Below are 16,752 nucleotides of genomic sequence, written 5' to 3'. Positions count from 1 at the left end.
TGGGACCTGAGGGGCTCTCACCTTGCGGATCATGTCCTGGTTGTACTCATGGATCTCGGTCATGGCGTCCAGCGTGGGGTTGTTGGCCAGCAGCCCGCCATCCAGGTAGCGCCCACTCGGCCGGAAGTAGGTGGGAGCTGCCCCACTGCTCCGGGCTGCCCGCCACACCAGCTGCTCTGCGGGTGGGGAGGAGGGTGGCCCAGTGGGACAAGGGACTGGTACAATTTCCGAGCTCTTCAGATCTCAGTATGCGTGTGTATGTGCATGCGTGTGTATGTGCCTGTGTGTATGCACGTGTATACATGTGTGCATGTGTGTGTGTGTGTGTGTGTGGCTGCAGGAGAAGGGAGAGGCTGGGAACTCTTCAGGAACAGGCCCAGCAAGGCATGCTGTCTGTCCCACTCCTCCCCCGTAGAAGGCGGGTGCAGCTGAGGGCCTCCACTCTGCCTGTCCTCAGCCAATAAAGACGCAGGGCAGCAGATGGGAGGGGGTGGGCAGGGGTGCCAGTGACAAGCCTACGACTCCCACCCCCACCCCACGCCTCGCAGGTCAGTCGCTTCCCACAGATGCGGCAAACATGGTGTTAACCTGAGGGCTGAGTTGGAGGCTTGAGGTTAATGTTCTGGCTGCAGCGAGGCTCCCGTGCACACTCCGGGGCCTCGTAATTGCGGAAGAGGTGGAGTTCAGCCGGCTGCCGGTCCGACAGCGTCCCTGTCAGCATCACCCTGGAGAGAAACAGGAACAGGACGCTCAGGTCGCTGACTGCCCCCCAGCAGCCCACTCCCCCCGACCTCTACCCGGCAGCCCACTCCTGGGAGTTCGTCCTCAGCCGCTCTTTCCTTTCCCACACGCACGTGCGGAGATGGGCGCAGGGGGCTGCTAACGGCAGCAGCATTTGTTCAAGCACAAGACTGGCAACAACAGACTGTCCACGTGCTGGCCGGGTCGCTGCCCGCGGTCCCCACCCACTGGGGCCTGTGCCGCTGCAGAAGGATCAAGCAGCTCTATGTGCCGATGGGCACTGAGCACAGAGATTTGTGGCCAAGTAGAACCAGGCTCAGGACAGTGTGTGATATGCCACCATTTACCAACAACAAATCCCCCAAAAACCCATGTGCCTATTTGCTTGGTTGGAGGGTAACTCTGACGGGCCACGAGCGGCACTGGGGACAGGGGGCTGCAGCTCAGGAGACCTCCCCGTGTCCCCTGTGGTCCCCCTTCAATGCTCTATCTGCCAGGAGAGCCTATTGAAGAAGATCTCTACTTGTCTGAGAGACCAGACATCCTTAAATGCGGTGGGGAGTGCAGACCGGCACAGCCCCCTGGGAAATAACATGTATGGAGACTCATCGATGTCCTGGCTCTCTGGCCTGTAAGCCAGGTTCGGAAATCTCCCTAAAGGAATAATCTAGTCACAGCACAGGCTTCCGTACACGGCTGTCGTCTCGTTGCCATGCATTACTAAGAAAAATGAGCCCACCGAAGCAGGACAGCGGAGGAGAGTGAAGTGCTGTTTCGGCCATTCAGAGTTACACTTGCAAGGGGGTCAGAGTAACACAGAAACGTATTCGTTATATTGTAAAGCTAGATATCAAGGGAAGGGAACAAAAACTCTGCACAGGAAAAAACATTAGTTTTCCATTTCTGGGAATACTGTGGAGAGGTAACTTGAATAATCTTCCCACTGGAAAAAAAATTAAAAGCTGGAAAAGATATATTTTTAAAATTCTACTTAAAAGCACAGACCCGACAAGACGAAGGGAATGCCAGGGTAAGGCCCGAGGAAAAGCACGGACCCAGAGAGGTAAGTGAGCACAGAGCCAGCTCCGGCCTGAAGCCAGAAACCAAACTCAGTCCATTTAAGCTTCAGGCTTGATGGCCTCCTGGGGCCAGAGGGACAGAGTCGAAGTCCAGGGCCCACCAAAGGTTAGGGGTCTAAGGAGAGACCCTCCCTATATGAGGGTGGGACCCCAAAGGGCTAGACTCTTGGATAAGGTAAACCAGAAATAAACCTGCCCCTTCCCCCATCCCTGCAGGCATAGCCGGCCACAGCCCAGGCCCCGGCGCAGGCTCACTTGGGCTTCTTGATGTCTGTCATCTTGGTGTGCTCGCCAAACTCCCGCTTCAGGAACTCCTCCAGGGGCCCTGACTCGTAGGGCCGTGAGCCCCGGAATACCTCGTCCTTCATGCGGAAGTACACGCCACGCATGTAGACCATGGACTTGCCTAGGAACGGACGGGTTGGAGGGGGGAGGCGCGCCTGAGCGCAGGCCGGCTGGGGAAGCCAGCGGTGCGGCAGCGGCAGGTGAGGGCAGCTCTGTCCAGGCACCGACCACGCCGGGCTCCGGCCTCCTCGGCACCTCCCCTCCCAGGCAGATGTCCCCTTCAGCAGCCCAAGGCTCTGCGTTTGACTTCCTATTCACAATTTTGCATTATTTTCCCTGAAGAAGGGCCCCGGACGTGTATGAGCCTTTAAATCTGGACCTGCTCTGTGCGTCACGGGAAATCAGAACCAGCCCTGTCCTCAGAGGCTCCAATGACAGGGTCACAGGGCAGGCTGCACCTCACAGGAGGCGAAGTGAGGTGTCCACGTGCCTCACCGGCCGGGTGAGCAAGCGGGGGCAGTGGAGGGGGTTCTGCCCGTGACAGGTCTAACTGGGCGACTCCCAGATCCCTTTCGCAGCCCCCAGGAGTCTGAAGACCCTGGACGGGGACCCGTGTCCTCTGAAGATGTTTACTTTGAATTTATATTAGTTCACACAAACACTCCATCCATGCTTTTGTTCCAGCCCTCCGGTTCAGTTTAAGAACCCATTGTGGCCCTCCAGTCAAAAAGTTTGCCCACCCCTGGGCTAGGCTCTCCCCCCACCCCCATGTCCCCGTGGAGGCAGCCCTGAGACGGCTCCTCTCGGGTGGAAGGCAGGGACTGAAGAGCAGAGAGGGACGTGGGCCCTGGAGCCAGGAGACAGCGGGCGGGGCACACAGATGGAGACCGGCCTGGCCCTCTCTGTCCTCAGCTTCCCCGGCTGTACCCTCACAGGCTATGGTGACCACCATAAACATGATGTGAAGCACCAGGCAGTAAACTGTTGGGTTGCCAAACCTGGCAATGTGCCAGCTGATGACCCTCCTCTCCCAGAGCTCAGGGACGCTGCTGCTCCCAGCCAGCTCCTGGTCCAGGGCCCTCACTCTGTGGCAGCTGGGCCGTGGCCTCCTCCCCCGGTGAACACCCATCAGACTGGGGCTCCCTGGGTGGTGCGTGTGTCTGACTCGGGCCCGTGTCCCTAGCACCTGGCACCGGCCTGGCCCTGATGCCGGGTGCAGAAGGGTCCTCTCCTGGTGCCTTCAGATCTGGGGAGTATGGACTCCGACTGGACCAGGCAGGGGTCACAGCCAGGAGGCCGAGGGCACTGTCTGCCTGGAGGGGGGTGACGCTGCTCTGGGAGGCTCCCCACAGGCAGGCAGGACCCCACGGCCCAGACACTCCATGAAGGAGATGCCTGTCAAGACGAGGCCGACCAGTTTGCAGGCCCAGACCCCAGCCCGCCCGGCCCCTGCCCTGCAGGGGGCGTCTCACTGTGCAGAATGGCCAGGGCCAGGATGCCGCCGGTGCTGGTCCCAGCCACCCAGTCAAAGAGGTCCTTGGTGGCGACGCCCGAGGCCTTCTCGATGGCGATGAGGAGCTGGATGATGACCAGGCCTTTCACGCCCCCTCCGTCCAGGCAGAGCAGGTTATCGTGGCTGCGGAGGGGACAGCAGGGGAGAGAAGAGGGCTCATCACCGCCCAGCACTTTACATCCCAAACGCCAGCCCGGAGCCAGGGCACCGATGGCCACAGGATGGGCACGTGAGACCAAGCTCGGGGCTACTGAAGCTTTGGGGGGGGAGGAGGGGTCAAAAAGAAGTATGGCTCTAGCCCAGTGACGGCGAACCTTTTGAGCTCGGCGTGTCAGCATTTTGAAAAACCCTAACTTAACTCTGGTGCTGTGTCACATATAGAAATTTTTGATATTTGCAACCATAGTAAAACAAAGGCTTATATTTTTGATATTTATTTTATATATTTAAATGCCATTTAACAAGAAAAATCAACCAAAAAATGAGTTCACGTGTCACCTCTGACACGTGTGTCATAGGTCCGCCATCACTGCCCTAGGAAGCTGCTAGAACAGGAACACTGATAGTAATCTATGGTAATAAAAGCGTAATGTGCAAATCGACTGAATGGCCCAACAGCAGAACGACCATCTGGACGACCACGCTGTGACACCCACTGGTGCCAGGCCAGCCAAGGCGGGTGCGATGTGATTGGTCGGGGGGCCCAGCCTTTTCCCCATGATCATCCTGCAGAGGGAGGCCCAGGCCACTGACCAGCAGGCTGCAGCGGGTAGTCTGGGCCTCCCTCTGTAGGGGTGATCTATCACGGAGCCCCGGCCGGGTGGGCAGGGCTACCTCTTTGGGGTGATCCATCGCAGAGCCCTGGTCAGATAGGTGGTGCCTACCTCTTTGGGCTGATCCATTACGGAGCCCCACGATTGACTGCCCCACAGAGGGAGGCCCAGGCTACCTGGCCAGTGTGCTACAGAGGGTGGGGGGTCCTCCCTCTGCGGGGCGATCGATCACGGGGCTCACGGACTGTGAGAGCATGCAGGCCAGGCTGAGGAACCCCCTCCCCCAGTGCCTCTAGTAGAGAATAAGCCAGCTCTATTACTAAAGGGGTGGAGAGAGCAGCCGCTGGGAACCACGTCATCCTGGTGACCTGATGTGCCGGTCGGCATGGATTCTGGGTCCCAGGGACTGTCATCCAAGACATGGCAGGGCTTCTCCTCTTTGTGCCCATCACCCAGGTCCGCCTTCTGCAATGGGCCTGGGTGCACAGCAGGTGCTCGGAGGCAGGGTAAGGAGTGGGGTGAAATCTGAGGGAAGCAGGCCCTGGTCTCTGCAGAGAGGACCTGCACCTGCCCCCACAACCGACAGGTCTCGGGGAAGGGACAGGACTGCAGCCGCTCCATTGTGTGGCCCAGAGCCCGTACAGCCACCGGCGAAGGAGCAGACCCAGGCTCTCTAAACACTCAGCCTCCTCGCTGTGAACCACAGAGGACCGAGCCGCCTCACAGGACCGCAGGCGGACTAGACACAAGCCCCAAGCCCTCAGTGGACCCCAGCAGAGGCCGCGCACATGTGCCCCCCTTTCCCTCCTCACTCACGTCCGCTTCTCGTCCCGCATGGAGTTCAGGATGAAGGTGGGCTTCCGGGCCCGGGAGATGTGCACCAGGTCCTGCAGCTCTGCAGGGTGGAGGACTGGGTGGGCAGAGGCCGGGCAGGTGCCAGCCACACCCCCTGCCCCAATGGGTCCAGGAGCAAAGCTGTGCCCTCACCCCAGCATCCCTAGCAGGAGCATCTGCCTGCTGCCCCAGGAAGGGCTCTTTGTCCCAGGAAACAGCTCACCCAAAGCCCACAGGCCCCTGGGAGCCCCCAACCTGCTGGGCCGGTGCCCAGATGTGGCTCAATGTCGTCCCCTCAGGGCTGGGAAGCACAGGCACCTCTAATGTATCCCGTGCTTTGCAGTCCACAGCATGTTCCTCACACACCTGGCTGGTGCTGCAGACACCCACCCTCACCAGAGCTGCTATCCCAACTCGCAGACGAGGCTCAGAGGCTACGCGACTCGTCCACGGTCACTGAGCCCAAAGGGCTGAGTCAGGACGTTCCCTGGGATTTAACTGCGTGCGTGCAGAGAGACACCCGAACCACTCTCCAGACTGGCCCCCTGAAAACTTCCTCAGCGGCCTCTCGGCTTGGATGCACCCGTCCACTCAGGCCTTGTCCCCCGTGCCCACCCCGTGCCCGAGCTGCCCTCCTGACAAGCAGCTGGGCCCCAGGCGCCTGGCCCCGCAGTGTCAGGTCACCAGGCCCCCACACCACTGAGCATCGAGTCTAGAAGCAGCAAAGCAGGAAGCAGCCAGCAGGCGGCGGGCCCCCTTCAGCAGGGCAGGCGGCCAGAGTGGGCAAGATGAGCGGGAGACTGGCCAGGAGGGCAGTGGACAGAGGGCCAGGCAGGGAGGGCAGCAGGGTGCACGTGTGGGCATGCAGCTGAGAAAAAGAGGGAATGCGGCTACAGCTAACTCGGGGCATGGCGCTCGGCCCCTCTAGGCCAGGGCATTACCCATCTGCAGCCGCGCCCAGGCCCACCATCCAGCCTGGCTTGGGTGACTGCCTGCCTGTGAATTGAGAGATGGAGGTGGGGGCAGGTTTGGGCTGGGGGGGTTGGGGGGGCTGGGAGAGTGGGGCCAGAGGACTGACTGAGCTCCAGGCTTGGCTGGGCTCTCTTGGTCTGCTTCCCCTGCCCCCCAAAAAAGGCCAGCTTGCCAAGGATGGGTTTCTGACGGCCCTGTTCAGGGGGCCCCCTTCCCAAACAATCTAGGGCCTTGGGGGGCTATGTTCAGGAGACCCAGAGTCTCCTGGGGGCATCTCTACAGGCACCCGGGGGGCCTGGGGCAGATCTTCATGATCAAAGCCTGTAGGTCACTGAAAGGGCCAGCGGAGGGCACACAGGCCTCAGGCCCCACAGTGACCCTGCGCAGCAGAAACATTCCTCGTTGAAGCCCGAGGGTCGGGGGCTCTGGACCCCAAACAGAACTCCTCACGCCACCCTGAGCTCCCAGGGGACACAGAGGCCAGGAAAGCACCCACCTCATGGGTGCCAGGCATGCCCAGACCTGAGACCCGTGTCCAGGGCATCCTTGCAGGAAAAATGGACCGTGGGACGTTAGGCAGGGACCCGTGGCCTCTGGGCTCTGTGGGCTGCTGGCTGCCCGCAGAGGCTAATCAACCCGCCCCGCCCCCCTCCCCGCTCATCTCAATGGCTTCCACGCTGGGGCCTTCTCTCAGGAGCTCTGAGCTGAGAGCCTGGGAACCAGCTGGAGAGGAGGGAGCATAGTGCGGGGGGAGGGGGCCTACCTAGGCTGTTTAAGCTGATCGGTGGGGGCTGAGATCTTTCCGGGCAGAAGGAATGCTGCGCTGCGGAGGAGCCCAGCTCCGTGGGGACCCCTGGGAAGTGGTGGTTGGCCCCTATGATTCTCAGCAGAGTTAAGACTGCCTTCCTGGTGCCAGCTGGGGACAGTGTGGGGAGGGGGAACCGCACAGGATCAGAAATGATGTCATCGTGCAGGGGAGAGCCCCTCCTTTCCGCACACAGCCCCTCCCTCTCCCGTCTACCAGGCCTGGGTACGTGGGGGAGCCCACCCCACCCCGACAGGGCATGCGGACTCTAGTCTGTTACATCCCAAGCAGCTTCCTTCCAGGAGCCGGGAAGGTGCGGGGTGGACTGTGGAAAATGGAAGGAGCAGGTCAGTGTGGCCCCACCTGAGTATTTGGGGGACTCCCCCTTTCCCTTCGACTTTAGTCAAGAAAGAGGAACTCCCACCTCCATAGTCAGCAATTCTCAAAGCTGCTGAGAGGACAGTCCTTCAGAGCTCCAAAGGGACTGGCCAGCCAACCAGCGAGCATCTACGCCCATCTAACGCATGGGATGGCTGGAAGGGATGCCACAAAGGCAGTGTGCCCACACGCATACACGCATGCACACACGCTGGCGGGTACACACCCACGGCAACCTCCACAGCCTCCCGGAAACCTCCAGAGGGGGCTCCAGGCTGCTGGTGAGGAGTACCTGCTTTCCCAGCCCTGAAGCCAAGGCTCACCAAGTGAGCACGCAGTGCATGCAGCGTGCCTGAGCACACACTTGTGTAGTGTAATGTGTGCAGGGTGCGTGAGCACGGGACACACATGCACACACTTGTGTAGTGTAATGTGTGCAGGGTGCGTGAGCACGGGACACACATGCACACACTTGTGTAGTGTAATGTGTGCAGGGAGCGTGAGCACGGGACACACATGCACACACTTGTGTAGTGTAATGTGTGCAGGGAGCGGGAGCACGGGACACACATGCACACACTAGTGTAGTGTAATGTGTGCAGGGAGCGGGAGCACGGGACACACATGCACACACTTGTGTAGTGTAATGCGTGCAGGGTGCCTGAGCATGGGACACACATGCACACGTGCAGTGGTTCCATCAGAGAATTCTTCAAGACTGAGGAAGAGGACTGCCGCTGCCTGTCCCACCCCCTGAACCCTGGCACCCTGAGGGGGAATGGGGCTGCACAGGAGGGGACACTGGCTTGGCAAGCCCCCTGTGGGCTCGGTCTACTGGTCAGGGCCCCAGTTCTTGGGAAACGGAAGCTTCCGTCTCCACCTCCCAGGTCCTCCTAGAAACCCTGTGCAGGGAGCAATGGGGTGGGTACAAGCAGGATCCTGGGCCCGAACTGGGCTTCCCTCCTCCCCAGTCCCGCACCCCACCCCCGCCCAAAGCCAGACCAGGTGATGAGCACGTACCTTTGCTGATCTTGGAGGCTATGTGGGTAGGAGTCTCCCCACAGTCATTGGGGGTGTCCACCTCGGCCCCAAACACAATGAGGGCCTTGATCATCTCCACGTTGCCTCTCTGTTGGGCATGGAGCGGGGGTTGGAGGAAACAGCCAACAGCGCAAGGAAACACAAAGAAAAAGGAGCCCAGCCTCTCCCTCGCTACCCATCGATTCGGGCGCCTCTCCTCGGCACAGGAGAGACACAGGACCCCTTTTTTTTAATCCTCACCCAAGGATATTTTTCCTTGATTTTTAGAGAGAGAAAAAAATATATATATATATGTGTATATATATAGATAGATTTGAGAGAGACACATTAATAGGTTGTCTCCCACACATGCCCTGACTTGGGCCAGGAATCAAGCCTGCGACCAAGGCATGTACCCCTGACCAGGAATCATACCTGTGACCCTCTGGTCTTCAGGTTGACACTCTAACCACTGAGCCAACCAGCTAGGGCAACACTGGGACCTTTGATCTCCCGCCCCTCGGCCTGGAATTCTAAAGTCTACAATCTGAAAGCTGGTGCCCTGACAAGCAGGCTTAGCATCCCCAGGTGAGGGCTTCCAAACCCAGGCAGCCTCACGGCCTCCAACCCCAGCAGCTCCATCTCACAGGAAGCAATGCATCTATGACCCCCGACTCAGGAGCCGCGGGGACACTGAGGGTTAGCTACTCATCGCTTTCAGGATAGCAGGAGAGGGCGAGCAAGGAAAGGGAAGGCTGTCTTGCTGGTCCGGGCCAGGATGCCAGTCCTGAGGGGTACCAAGCACGTGTCCTCCCTGATGGCAGCCTTCACAGCGCTGTGCAGTGACCATCTGGAGGCTGGGCGGGTGGGGCACAGCTTGGTTTCCCAGCGCCAGCCCAAGACTGGCTGCCAGGCCAGAGCGCTCATCTTATCACCTCCCTCTTCTCGGAGCCTGATTTCCTTGTCTAGAGAGCGAAGAGGTGTGTCTAGAGTGCAGTTGTCCCAACAGCTGCTCACGTTCCATGAGGATTTTGGGGGGCCAGGTAAATGTGTGTGCTTTAAACACGAGTTACGGAGTTCTCGTGGTTTGGCTCAGTGAAGGGAGTGTCAGCCTGCAGACAGAAGTGGCTTAACCACTTCTGGCAGTGAGACATTTCCTTCCAAACAGCTTGCAGTGATTCTAAAAGCAAGCCAACTCCGAGACGTGGTAAGTCCATCACTGTAAAGTGGTCCATGAACGGGCCCCAGACCGTGAAGATGGTGTTGCCCGGGAATGCAGCCTGGGAAGCGATGAGGCAGTGCTCAGAGTGAGGCCTGTGGCCCGTGCATGCGGGAAGCCCTTTTAGAGGCTTGGGAGCTGGAGGTTAAGACTGTTTTCATAAAAATACCAAGACGTTTGCCGCTGCAGCGATGGTATAAAGCCATGCGGGTGAAGTGCGGGTGCCGTGGCACTAAGCCAGGCAGTGGCATCATACCCAGTGTCATCGAGGCTCTTCCCGGCCGCGCGCTCCCCGTGAGAATGAGCTCGTTAGCGGCCTGGTGTGCGACAGTGCATGGAGGAGGCTGCGGAGGGCCCAGCCAGCCTGTCAGAAGCTGCCCTGTGGTGCCGCATCCGGGGCAGCCACAGTTCTCTGTGAGGGTAGCTACGTGTCCTTCCCGCCACACATCTGTGAGGCCAGGCTCTCCTCATAGTCTTCAACTGCATCCTGCCACAAGACGGACGTAGCAGAGGATACGAGAATCGTGCCTTCTCTGAAGCCAGGCAGTAAAAAGATTCAAAAAATGTAAAACGATGCCATCTCCTCTCAGTCAACTATATTTTGTGGGGTTTTTTTCCCCATAAAAGTATCATTTATGCTAGTATGTGATGGTAAATTATGGTTATTTTTGAATGAATTAATTAGTATTTTGAAAATTTCTCACTTTTAATTTCTAAGATGGTAACCATAGACAGATAAAATTCATATAAAAACATCTTTGGGCCCTAGCTGGTTTGGCTCAGTGAAGGGAGTGTCAGCCTGCAGACAGAAGGGTCCAGGGTTCGATTTCAGTCAAGGGCAGGTACCTCAGTTGCAGGCTCCCGGCCCTGGCCAGGGGCATGCGGGAGGCAACCAATTGATGTGTCTCTCTCACATCAGTGTTTCTCTCTGTCTCTCCATCTCCCTTCCACTCGCTCTAAAAATCACTGGGGAAAAATATCCTCGGGCGCGGATTTAAAACACACACATCTTTGGGATCCTCGATGATTTTTAAGAGTATGAGGGGACCAAATAGACCAAGACGTTCGAGAACTGCTGACCTGGATCATCCTAGGGCCCACTCAGGACTAAAAATGCCCAGGGTTTTATTTATAACCTCAGCCTCTTGAGCAACGCTGCTCTATAATCATGACCTTTGGTATAAAACAGGATGTCTTTGAATTTGTCCTAAATCGACTTCTTTTAGAGCCTCCCAGTCCCTCACTCCGAGACTTAGAAACAGACTTCTGTGCTTGTGGCATTGCTACAGTTACACACACACACACAGATGTGTCTGTAACACAGTAACAGTCCCTCCCCTCATGCAATGTGTTCACACTGCAGCCGTCTAACCAGACTGCCGGCCTCTAAGGGCAGGGACTATGCTCTATAATAAACCAACCAGCGTGACCAACACCAACCGCCTGCCGCCCAGATGTGGAAGCAGGCCTGCCTCCCAGCAGCTTAGAGTCCACCCGGGATAGAGCAGCAATACACAGCCCCCGGCGTGGCTCTGCGGTTGGGCGTCGACCTGTGAAGCAGGAGGGCAGGATTCGCTACCCAGTCAGAGGTTGCGGGCTCGATCCCCAGTGTGGGGCGTGCAGGAGGCAGCTGATCAGTGGTCCTCTCTCATCGTTGATAGTTCTATCTCTCTCGTTCTCTCCTCCGCTCTGAAATCAATATAAATTTTAAAAAAGAGAACAATACGCAGACAGATATGGCTCCCCAGTGACGAAGGAGGACCGACACCGGTGGACACTCACCCCGCGCCAGGTCCCCTGTGTCACTCAGAGTCCTCAGGGCTACCAAGCGCTGCCCTTTACTCCTCTCGACAATTCTGCAGGTGGGACCGACACCTACAGTTCCCAGGGGAGCACGCCAGGGCTGACAGAGGCGACAGGAGCTGCCCAGGGCCACGGTCAGTAGGCAGAGCTGTACTCTCCCCGCATAGCCAGGTCAAGTTGGGAGGCATGGGAGTGAGGGTGCCAGGGCGGAGGGAGGAGCCGGGCTCTGCCCCCTGCCCCCCATCCCCGCTTCCCGGCGCAGGCTCACCGACATGGCCAGGTGCAGCGGCGTGTTGCCGTGCTCCCCGCGGGCGTTGGTGTTGGCCCCGTAGGTCAGCAGCACCATGGCGCAGTCGAATCGGTTGCGCATCACCAACACGTGCAGAGCCGTGTTGCCCGCGGAGCTGGTGTTGTTCACGTCGCAGCCTCGTTTCAGCAGCAGGCGGGCCATCTGTGGGGACAGGGTCCGGGCCCACGTCAGCAGCTGTGGCCTGCGGCACCTGGGCACCTGGGCACTGCCACTCCCTCCCTCAGAGGCCTCTGAAAAGCTGCAGCCACAGATGAGCCCGGCTGGCAGGCCTCAGTTCTGGGGGCGGCTCTAGACCGTGGCGCCATCAGCACCCCAAGAACTAGGGGCTAAAAAGCTGAAGATGTGCCAACTGTTCTTCTAGGCCTCCAAGTCCTTCCCTGGAGCTTACAGGGCCAGTGTCCCCTGCAGAATTCTTCTGGGCCCTGCCCCAGAATAGCCCCACCCACTCTGTCACCCTCCCTGGGGCCCTGCAAAGGCAGGCTCCCTCCTCGGGATGTGGCCACACACACCGCCGCTCACCCAGCACCCTGAGGAGCCTAGCGCCGTGGAGAGGAGCCTGGACTTCGAAGCCCAATAGTCTTGAGCAGCTCCACTCACCCCAGTTACCTGAGCTTGGATGGGTCACTGCACCCCTCTGCACCTCAGCTTTCTCTCCTTGTAAAATGCGAGTCCCTGCCTCACAGAGTGTGGTAACAATGAATGACAGACATACACGAAAGTCTCTGACTTGATGGCCAGCTGCTGGCATGAAGACAGTACCCTGAAAGTGTGGACCTCCGCCCTCCCGGCCCTGGCAGCTAGGAGCAGGCCATGGCCTCCGGGGCCACCCAGTGCACTGCCGAGCTGTGCTGCCCGGAGATGAGAGACCAGAGACTTCCTCCCAGGGGCACGGAGGTGTGGCGTAGGGAGAGGCCTCAGAGAGGCCGCTGGAGCCAGCCGCAGCCACGCCATGAACCTCTATCTTCTGTTTATGAGGCACTTGACAATTTATAAAGATTTTTCTCCCGCGATACCTTGCTGACGTCACACCTCCAGAGGCAGGACCTCCAGTTCAGACAGGAGAAGTCCGCAGAGGGGACATGTCACCGTGCCAGTGAGCACTGGAGCAACACCAGGATGCCATCTCTCCTTGGTCCTCTCTGCCTGGGCGCCCACTGCAAGATCAACCTCCCAAGTGCCATCCTCAGGGTCCCTGTAGGAACCAGGCTCAGGGAACTGCCCCTGCCTAGCACTCCCCCAGAGCCACCTACCTCTGCTTTCTTGGCCCAGTGGAGGGGGCTGGCTCCATAGCGTGGGTCTTTGCTATGGACCTGGCTGCTGTCCATGCTGATGATCATTTCAGCACACCTGGGGAGAGAGGAGCCTGGGTCAGTGAGGAAGGCCAGAGGAAGGCTGGTGCCAGGCGAGGTCACAGGGGCTTCATCGACTGGTTAGGGGGAGTTTCTGCAAGTAAAACTGCAACAAAACCAACCAGCTTGAATACCATGGTATATCTAGGGTATCACGAGCCCTTCCAGGCACAGCTCAAGCCCCTTCCTCCAGGAAGCCTTCCCTGATAACTCCCACCAGCAATGATCACTCTCACTGGTGTTGGCTTTAGGGTCAGACAGGCTTGAGGGCAAGCCCCAGCTTCCTCACTGATGACCTCTGGAAGGTGACTTAGTCCACCTGCCACATGGAGGCAGTTCTCACAGGACTGGGCAGGAATGAAAGGAGACAGGGTATCTCAGCACTGGTTCTGTGCCTGGCACACAGCACCCGCATCCCCGACCCCCACTGTTAGTCTCCTGCAGTGACCGCATCCTGCAGGAAGAAGCAGGCAGGGTAAGTAAGAGTCCAGCTGCTCTCCACCCCTAGGATTATAACCAAAGGAACTGAACTCAGGGTTCGAACAGTATGTTTACTGCGGCCCTATTCACAGCAGCCAAAAGGTGGAAGCAACCAGGTGTCCGACAGATGACTGGAAAGCAAAATGCGGTCCATCCGATGGAGTAATATCCTGCCTTAAAATGGGAGGAGCCTCTGGTCCTTGTGACGACACTGCTGACCCTTGGAGACGTCGCTCTACGTGAAACCAGAGTCCCGGGAAGGTCAGCAGACACCAGAGGGGCTCCCAGGCCGGAGCTGGGATGAACTACTCTCAGAAAGGCCACCGCCTGGGATTCTTAGGGTGCAGCTGTGCTGGCCACCACGCGGGAGCAGAGGGTGGCCCCACGGGCCCCGAGGAACACGGCTGTGGCACACCCAAGCACAAGGCGACTGGCGTCACCCTGCAGGCAACGATCCTCTTGGACCTGAGCGGCCCGCAGGGAGGCCTGGGTGCGGCAGAGGGAAGGCGGCTGCGGGTACCTGAGGAGGGTTCTGAAGGGACATGGACGGAGCAGGTGACTGGAGCCTGCAGGGGCTGACGCCAAGCACGAGCAGGGCCACCGAGCCAGCCCCCAGGTGCAGGCGAGCACGACCATCACTGTACCCACTCGGGTCGCCACCTGCAACAAGGGAGCCTGACTCCTGGGGGTGAGAGCGCTGGTACTGCCTCCAACCGCTTGGTCCAGTCTTTCTTAAAGTTCCAGCTCCAGGGAGGATAAGGGAAAGGAGGCTTTGTCCGAGGTGGGCCTTTGAGGGGAGAGCAATGCCCCAGGGGGCCAGCCAGGTGCCCAGAGGAAGGGGAACCCTGAGGAAGGGCACGAGTGCCTGAGTGTGGCCTGTCATGTGCCTTTTCCCGCTGCCTGCCTGGCACACAGCACTGGGAGGTCTTGGGTGATTTCTGTCTCCTGTCCGGGGGCTGTTCTCTTATCCATCTTCATAGGGCACAGTGCCTGGTCTGAGTGGCTGACCGACTCATTCATTCATTCATTCCTTCTAGCTATTGTACCTGCTAGGTAATATTTTGAGATAGTCATCTCTTTTATCCATGCCCCCCCCCTCACCCCTTACACACACACACACACACACACACACACACACACACACACACAAACACACACCACATGGAGAAGAATTTCCTGAGACCAGGCTCCCAGGTCTGGGAGAAGGGAAGAAATGAGAAAGTGATCTAGAGCTCCCTGAGACATGGGCCGGGACCTGTGAGCCCACAGTGCCAGCCACCAGGAGGGACGAATGCTTCTAGGCAGATGGGCCCTGGGCCTGGAGTCGGCCACAGGAGCCGTGAGCACTGCAGCGAGATGGGTCCCGATCAGGCTGGTCAGCTCGGGGGGAAGAGGACCCAGGTCAGTGGGCCCCTCCGAGTCGGGGCTGCATGAGATTCTAGCACTGGACCACCCTGGGGAGCTGGAAAGGGGAACCCAGGAAAGATGAATGTTGTATCCCCTTTGGTAAAGGGAGGTTCACGGTCAGAAATTAAGGTGCATTATAGGGCGATTTGGTATTTGATTCTTTGCACAGTGGGGTTTGTGGACTGAGATTCACACCCTACACATTGGTTCGTGCCAGGCCAGCCCTGGGCGCCAGAACTTGTTGTTTTTCCGGGGAACATTAATGGTGCTCTGTTAACCATGATTGTTCTGTTCTAATGAGGGAAAGCACGTTCTGATGTGGGGTGGGAGGGAGGGCTTCCCCCTTCTGGGAGAACTTCATGGCCGTGTGGATGGGGTAGCCGCGGGACCCCATGACGTTACAGCGGGCATTGCACAGTAGCAGCACGTGGACCATCTCCGGCTTCCCCATCTGGCAGGCCAGGTGCAGCGGGGTCAGCCCTTGGTTGTTCACCTGGTTCAGGCCGGCGGACGCGCTCTTCCCCAGGAGCTGCCAGCACAACAGAGGTGTGGGATGCAGCCCAACGCGGAGAAGCCCCTATGTGTCCCCGTATCCCTCCCTGGCACCCGCCACGGCAGCGTCTCCCTGGGGACAAAGGGCGAGGGAAGCTGGACTGCACGAGAACACGCCTGAGAACTCAGAGAAGCAACAGAGAAGGGCGGCCTTGGGGGGAAAGGGTGACTGAACCTGGGGTGTGGTCTGGTATGCCTGTGGCATGTATGACCATTTCTGAATAAAGAAACTGAAAATGTGGTCATCTCTAGGGGTGGGCGCTGGGGGTCTGGGGCTGGGGGGTAGTGTTTCTAGCTTTTCTGTCCTGCTTGAATTTTTTTTGCTGTGCGCAGATATTTTCCAATTAAAAAGAAAATCAGTATTGCCCGGCCGGCATGGCTCAGTGGTTGAGCGTCGACTTATGAACTAGGAGGACACAGTTCCATTCCTGGTCGGGGCACATGCCTGAGTGATCCCCAGTGTGGGGTGTGCAGGAAGCAGCCCATCAATGATTCTCTCCCCCTCACCCACTCTCCCTTCTTCTCTGAAATCAATAAAAATATATTTTAAAAAATATCAGTATTAAAAGGCACGCTGGGAGGCTTTTATTTCCTCCTTGGGCTGAATGCTGTCCCCCTGAGGTTAATTACGATCCTATGTGCCTGTATGAGCAGCCGGGCATATCAGCAGCCTGAGGATGCAGCAGGGTGACCCGACTAGAGGGTCAGCCCCACCACTCACAGACCAGGGGGCCCTCCCTGGGCAAACTTGAATGTCACCGACCCTGTTTCTTTAGCAAGGAGAGGAGGGAATGACCCTCCTGCACAGAGGGCATTCTGAGAATTAACTAGAACACACACAACACCCAGTACAGGGCAGGCAGCAGACGAGCACGCGATGAAGACAGGTGCGGCTGCGTGTGACCGCTGGTAAGAGTACCTTGCCGCTGCCCCGAGGCAGGACATGTGTGGCCCTGTGCGGGCACTCAGCGGTGTGCAATCCCCTCCCCCGAGAGCACTAATCATTAGGGATGGATCCACATTTTCTGCAATAATGTAGCTCCATTCTGATGCCAAGTCAGAGGCAAGGATATCATCTTCAGAAGAATCTCCTAAGCCCAGGCAATAAAATACTGCCCAGTAGTCTGTCTTTTCTGCCTTATATTGAAGTAGCCTTTCAATAACGTCACTGGATCTACTCACTCAGAATTCTTATATTTATCTCTGCCCAGCTCATGGAAAATTCAACAGGA

The 16,752-nt window shown here is 58.2% G+C and overlaps 1 protein-coding gene across 4 annotated transcripts in view; it reads right to left on the bottom strand.

Annotated features, from left to right (window-relative positions):
• PLA2G6 (phospholipase A2 group VI) overlaps positions 1-16,752 on the bottom strand; it is a 41,587-nt gene that overhangs the window by 2,257 nt on the left and 22,578 nt on the right. For 3 of the 4 annotated variants that reach the window (XM_006757411.2, XM_006757412.2, XM_015559843.1), the window contains 10 exons: positions 15,310-15,497; positions 12,983-13,079; positions 11,691-11,873; positions 8,401-8,509; positions 6,961-7,113; positions 5,208-5,286; positions 3,578-3,741; positions 2,076-2,226; positions 589-725; positions 22-176 (listed from right to left, as the gene is read on the bottom strand). In XM_006757411.2, the coding sequence (XP_006757474.1) occupies positions 22-176; positions 589-725; positions 2,076-2,226; positions 3,578-3,741; positions 5,208-5,286; positions 6,961-7,113; positions 8,401-8,509; positions 11,691-11,873; positions 12,983-13,079; positions 15,310-15,497 (1,416 nt within the window). The remainder of the gene's footprint in view (positions 1-21; positions 177-588; positions 726-2,075; positions 2,227-3,577; positions 3,742-5,207; positions 5,287-6,960; positions 7,114-8,400; positions 8,510-11,690; positions 11,874-12,982; positions 13,080-15,309; positions 15,498-16,752) is intronic. The other variant, XM_015559844.1, reaches the window with a different exon arrangement.

Source organism: Myotis davidii, unplaced genomic scaffold, assembly GCF_000327345.1.
Source record: "Myotis davidii unplaced genomic scaffold, ASM32734v1 scaffold514, whole genome shotgun sequence".
In the NCBI taxonomy this organism is placed as follows: domain Eukaryota; kingdom Metazoa; phylum Chordata; class Mammalia; order Chiroptera; family Vespertilionidae; genus Myotis; species Myotis davidii.
The sequence above is the reverse complement of the archived record's forward strand: the minus strand, read 5'-3'. Positions and strand labels throughout refer to the sequence as shown.